Raw genomic sequence first — 6,000 nt, 5'->3', positions numbered from 1 at the left:
AAGGAAGCAGGAAGGATGGGAATTTTGTCAATTCTCAGGGCAGGGGCAGCCAGACTGTGAGGGCTGTGGCTTTGTCTTGCCAATTCTTAGCCCTTAGAGCCTGGCACAAAGCCCACCTCAAAGGCAGGTAAGAAAGCAGTGTTGAACAAACAGTCAAACCTGTGAACAAACGAATGGAAGCTGAGCTTGCAAGAGAGGTGTGGGAATGATGGTCAGACCACATAAAGGGGGGCAGGAAGGACAGGATCTGGGCATGGGCTGAACCCCCATCCTCCCTCCCCTGCCAAGGAGAAAAGCCAAAGTCCAGTCCCAGAGCCAGTGTTTATTAGCAAGATGGAACGCAAGGGCGGCTGCGGCCTGGGCAGCCGAGGGCCACCAGGAGCCCCTACCCACCTACCCCGAAGCCCCCCAGAGCTATTTACACCCATCATCTGAAGTGGTGGGCAGAAGGGAGCCCTGGGGAGCCCCTGAAGGCCCCAGGCCTCCACCATAGCCCCCTCTCCCCTTGACCCTACCTGAACCTGCCCCTCTGCTATTCTCCCAGCCCCCAAGTCACAGTGGCCCAGAAAAAGGGAAGAGGAGGTAGAGTGGTCAGGCAGGGAGGGAAGGAGGGGCTGGAAGTGCACCCCACCCAGGCAGGGCTCCTCTGCTCCTGTCCCCAATAAATAGAGAATAAATACCCGGGAAGGGGCTGGCCTTGACTGAGTGCCCCCTCCCAGGCAGGGGCCGGCCTCCTGTGTCGGCCCCTTCTTCCCTTCTCTGAGTGCATCTGAGCCCCCCACCCCCGCTCCCAGTCTCCAAAGCAGTCCTCGAATCCACGTCTATGCCAGTGGCACAGGCTGATAGCACACACTGGCAAAGGTGTGCAGTCTGTTCCCTGTCCGGGTAGAGCTTGCTCCCTCCTTGTGTCCTGTAGATCCCGGCGATGGCTGTTGAGCATGTAGACTCCCAGCTGAGTCTGGGGACTGTGTGGTCCTGGCCTGGCCCTGCCAACTGGCTGGGCCTGGTTAAGTGGGCTCTGTTTCCTGCCGTCTCTGACCAGCATGGGTCTAAGTTTTGGACGGTGCTGCCGCTGAGGCAGGCTATATACAACCCACCAATAAATACTGTCTTTGCAGGGGCAGGGTGTGTATAGAATATAGATATTTTATATATATATATATATCTATATATATATATATATCTTTTATATTAAAAGGGACAAGGCCTAGGCTGGCCCATTTCAGGGCTCAGACAGCTGGCCTCATGTGTCTGGAGGGTGGTGACGGCGGTTCCGGGGCTTTTTCTGGTCCTGGGGTTCAGGAGGCCTGGGTGCCCCCGGGGCCTCCCTGGGGCTTGGGGGCACATGGCGCCAGTAGCCCTGGCAGTACTGGTGGATGAGGCCCACTTCCGGCTGGGCCAGCAGTTGGGCCAGCTCCTGGTAAGGGGGTGTTGGGGGGCCGGCGCCTGGCAGTGGTGGGGCGCTCACAGCTGGCGGTGGGAAGAGGGCAGCATGGACGGCATCCCGACCCAGGACGTGCAGCTGTACCCGTGTGACGACATGCTTGAAGTTGTTCTCGGTGGCAGTGCAGGAGTAGAGGCCGCGGTCACTGAGCTGCAGGGCGCGAAGCAGCAAGCCCTGCTCTGTGCGCAGGAAGCGGTCCTCCGCACGAATCTGCAGGGGCAGGGAGTGGGGGCTCAGGGGTTGTGTGACCACTCGGCTGCCTAGCCAGCTCCCAGAGCAGACCCCTTCTGTGCCCATTCCATGGAGGGGCTCTCATGTGGAATTTCCATATACCAAGAAAATCCCACAGTAGTTTTCCACATAACATCTGAATAGGCATCCACACACATTTCCATTTCAGGATCATAAGGGGATTTCTGTACAACAAGAGAATTTTGGAGCAATCACAAAGAATTTCTTTTTAATGGGAACTGGCGTATCCATATAGAATTTCCACGTAAGGAGAGATGCATAGAAGGCATTTCCATAAAATGAGGGCTACCCCACAGAATTCCCATATACTAGAGTTCAACCACATGACATTTCCATATAATGAGGTATACCTCCAATGGAGCACACACATGGAATTTTCATGTAAATAGGCATTAAGCGGTTTCCATATAATGCGGAAATCCCAGAGTTTCCATATAACTAGATTCACCTGAATGATTCCCACATAGGGAAGGGAACTTGGAAGGGCTTTCTTAGAATGGGGGCTGCTCCAGGTCGGCTCCTATATCACATTTCACCCACAGGGAATTTCTACTGCACAGGGGACTCCCACATCTGTGGTGGGGGCTGTGGAGTACAAGAAATCACCTCACGGCGCCGGTCACTGGGATCTCGCTGGAACAGCCACTTAACTGTGGCCTGGGGCGAGCGAGGCTGGCATTCGAGGAAGGCTGCACTCCCAGCCACACCGTACTGCACAGACTCCACGGTATTCTTGTTGGCTGTGGAACAAGGGGGCTCTGCATGAAAGCAGCATTGCCTCTGGGCAGACTGTAGGGTGGCCAGAGGTAGGTGCCAAGGGGCATATACAGGGACATCCACCCTGTATAAAGACAGGGCTGCACTATCAGGCACCCACTTCTTGAGGGAGTGGCTAGGGACATCCCATCTCTAAAATCCCAAGCCCCCTTACGCCCATGGACCACGTGAGAATCCTTCCCTGGGAGCAGCTCCATGGGCCTCACAGGGTTCTACACTGTGAGGAGTGCCCAGTGGTGAGTCACAGCACACTCACCGTTGGAGTTGAACCCGCGACACTGCCTGATGGGGTTCCCATGCCGGACATCCTGCCGGCGGCTCCGCCTAGATGAGGATAGCGCCTCAGCAAGTATTCTCAAGCAAGTTTGCCACCCCCCCCAGGCCCCTGTACCCCCAAGACTCCAGGCAGGAATCCCATCCATAAACTCCCCTAGGGTGATATATCCACCACCAAACCCCCAGGACAGGGCCCTGGGTCCGGTGGCTAAAATTCCAAGGGCCTGGGGGTCCACACCTCTTGGAAGACGCTGTGTAGCGGGAACAGGCCTGGCCATCCCAGGCACAGTAGGGGTCCCGGGCGAGGCAGCAGTCGGCACAGGCAGCCCCATATGCCTGGCAGCGGTGCAGGCTCAGGTGTGTGACACCCACAGCTGAGGCCACGTACAGTTGTTGCTGAGAGCAGGGGGAGGGGCTTGTCAGTTGCCTTCCCACAGCCAGCCCCCATCACGTTCCATGCCTCAGTTTCCCCATCCCTATGCCAAGGGCAGGACCCCAAGGGAGAACAGGCTCTGTCCCTACCCCCAGCCCACCTCACCAAAACTCACCCTCTTGGAAGAGATGGTCATGGTCTTAACAGGTGCTGGGTCCTGAAAAAAGATAGGGATTAGTTTGGGGCCCTGGGGACGCCCTCCTTGCCCTGACCTAGAGGTCTGAAGTCTGAAGTCAGAAGCTGATACCAAGGAGGGCCAGGGTGAGACGAACAGTTCTGGGTGTCATACCCACCTTGAAGACCTCCACCTCCTCCAGCATTAGCTCCTCCATCTCCTGGTCATCCTTGGGCAACACGATGACCTTCTGCACTGTCCCGCGGTCTGGAACGGGCCGGGCAGGGCCTCAGTGGGGCTGAGGACACTGGGGAAGGGGTACCAGCCTCAGCCCCTTCCCCCACCAGGGCCCCAACCCCCCAAGGGCAGTGGAGCAGAAGCTCTGTGCCAAGGTTGAAGAAGTTCCCCTGGATGTCAGGGGCCCAAGATAATGGGGGAGGGGGTCACGGCCAGGGTCTGCCCCTCCCACCCCAGACCCTCAATTTGGGCACTGCTGAGCATAGGATGCTGGAGGCATTTCCGTGTTGAGGGACTGGAACTGTGATGGGCACACCTGCGCATGTGCACACGAGAGCATGTATGTCAGTATCTGGACCCACATATCCTAGAGGTGTCTGCCACCTGTCCCCTCTTTCCTGACCATTCACGGGTCCCCAGATGCCCAGTTTCCCTGCTCTCCCAGCCCCTGGGGGGTTGGGGATGGTGATGGGGTTTCTTTTCTCAGTTATCTAGGCTCCAAAGGATGAAGGTAGCAGAGTTGACCTTGGCAAGCTTGTGGCAACCCCTAGCAGGGTAGGTTCCAGCCCCATAGATCAGCACCCTCCACCCACTGGGCCCAGCATGGGAGGGACCGGGAGCAGCAGTGGGTACCTGTGCCCAGGAAAAGCACCTCATAGCGCCCATCGGCTGCATCCACCTGGTCCACGGCGACAGTGGTGAGCCGATAGGGAGCGCCTGTGCGGACGACCAGGGGCCGCCGCTGCAGAGGATACACAGCTTGGTACATGAGCGGGTGGCTGCGCATGAAGTTGATCACTTCATCAGGGTAGTCCTTGGTGGACTTCATGGATGGTGTGAAGGTTCCGCCAGGGCACTGCAGGCAGGTGATGAGCGTCAGGCCTGGGTGGGGCTTGCTGGAGCCCTTAACTTCAGGAGACGCCTCTCCTTTGTCTGTCCCCATCACATCCACCTGCTCTGCTCCTCAGAGGTCCCATCCAGGATTTTCCCCCTCACCCAGCCCCTCTGCAGATCCTGCTCTAGCAGAGGTCCCAAGGTCCCACACAACCAAATTCCACAGCCACCTCCCTGGCCTCATGCACCAGGACCTTGTGGTATTAGGCAGAGCTGACCACTCCTTTTCCACGTCTTCACTCCCCACCCTGCTGTCTCCTTCCTCCAGTCTGCTCCTCACCCCCACCCACCCCTCCTCAAGGGACTATAGCTCCCAGTTCCTTTAACACCCTACGCATGCTCTGCCCTTCGTTGGTACTTTTCCCTCAGCCTGCTCTGCACCCCTGCTCAACTCCAGCCCATCCTTCTGGCCTCCAAGTTCACCATTGGGGGAAGCATTCCCTGGCCTCTGCTCAGACCAGCTCCCCCATCCCAGCCCTGCCCACACAGAGCCACAACAGATCATGCGGTTCTCCTGCTTAGACTCTTGCAGAGGCCCACATCACACCAAGATTAAGTGAGTCACCTCCCACCGCCTCAGAGGCCCTGCAGGCTGGACCTTGCCCACCCTCATCTCCCTGGCTACAATTAGTCACCTACGCCAACTCCAGCCTGCCCTCCAGCTTTGTCTTGGCTCCCAAACAGCACCCCCTCCAAGCAGCCTGCCACACCCGGCTGTCATCTTTGTTTCAGGGTCCTGGCTGGGTTCTTCACAGCCTGACACTGTGTAAGTGGTATTTCGTTTCATTTTATTTATTTTTTTAAGTAAGCTCTATGCCCAACATGAGGCTCAAACTCATGACCTCAAAATTAAGAGTTGCATGCTCTACTAACTGAGCCAGCCAGGCGCCTGTTTTGTTTTGTTTTAAATGTCAGCTTTATTTGAATGGATACATGGTAGATTGATTTGTTTGTATGCTCTGCCTCCCCCACCTGGCCAGGAGCTCCATGATAGTGGGGCCCATGTCTACAAAGGGGCTAACCCAAAGCAGGCCTCATAGAAAAGGGAAAGGTGGAATGACTGGGGTCCTCACCGTGCCAGGCCGTGGGTAGGGCATCTTCCCTGAGAATGGCATCCACTGGTAGTTGGGGCCCTCTTTGTGGGCAAAGGGCCCGTTGAAGACCATGCGGATATCAGCCATGGAGTAGACACACACAGCAGAGCCTCGGAACACGGAGCTGCGGGCAGGGCAGGCGGCTGCTGTGGGCAGGGCAGACCCTCGGCCCAGGGCCTCTTCCCAGCCTGCCCCCACCCCACAGCCTGCCACCAGGCAGAGGTCCTCCACAAGTCATATAATCCCCCAATCCAGCCACACCCTGCCACAGCCAGCCCCGGCCCCAGCCTCACCCCGAGGAGGTAAAGACAGCATAAATGACCGGGTTCCTCACATCCTGTGTCTGCTGGACAAACACATCCTCTGTGGGCAGAGGGAGAAGACACTGGGAGGGTGCATTAGCCAGGAGTCCCAGGGCCTTGCCAACTCCTGCCCAGGGGGCCCACCAAAGGTGCCCTGACCACCCATCCAGCCCCCA

At 57.5% G+C, this 6,000-nt stretch overlaps 1 protein-coding gene across 3 annotated transcripts in view; it reads right to left on the bottom strand.

Annotated features, from left to right (window-relative positions):
* Positions 1-302: 302 nt before the first annotated feature.
* The window catches only part of SEMA3F (semaphorin 3F), a 29,719-nt gene continuing 24,021 nt past the window's right edge, over positions 303-6,000 (bottom strand). For all 3 annotated transcript variants that reach the window (XM_019416892.2, XM_019416894.2, XM_019416893.2), the window contains 9 exons: positions 5,816-5,885; positions 5,502-5,646; positions 4,168-4,390; positions 3,476-3,564; positions 3,298-3,339; positions 2,988-3,145; positions 2,730-2,797; positions 2,303-2,436; positions 303-1,654 (listed from right to left, as the gene is read on the bottom strand). In XM_019416892.2, the coding sequence (XP_019272437.2) occupies positions 1,244-1,654; positions 2,303-2,436; positions 2,730-2,797; positions 2,988-3,145; positions 3,298-3,339; positions 3,476-3,564; positions 4,168-4,390; positions 5,502-5,646; positions 5,816-5,885 (1,340 nt within the window). In that variant the 3' untranslated portion in view covers positions 303-1,243. The remainder of the gene's footprint in view (positions 1,655-2,302; positions 2,437-2,729; positions 2,798-2,987; positions 3,146-3,297; positions 3,340-3,475; positions 3,565-4,167; positions 4,391-5,501; positions 5,647-5,815; positions 5,886-6,000) is intronic.

This window comes from Panthera pardus, unplaced genomic scaffold, assembly GCF_024362965.1.
Source record: "Panthera pardus isolate Hobbes unplaced genomic scaffold, ASM2436296v1 HiC_scaffold_8, whole genome shotgun sequence".
Taxonomy (NCBI): domain Eukaryota; kingdom Metazoa; phylum Chordata; class Mammalia; order Carnivora; family Felidae; genus Panthera; species Panthera pardus.
Note: the sequence above shows the minus strand (reverse complement) of the source record. Positions and strands in the feature narration are given on the sequence as shown.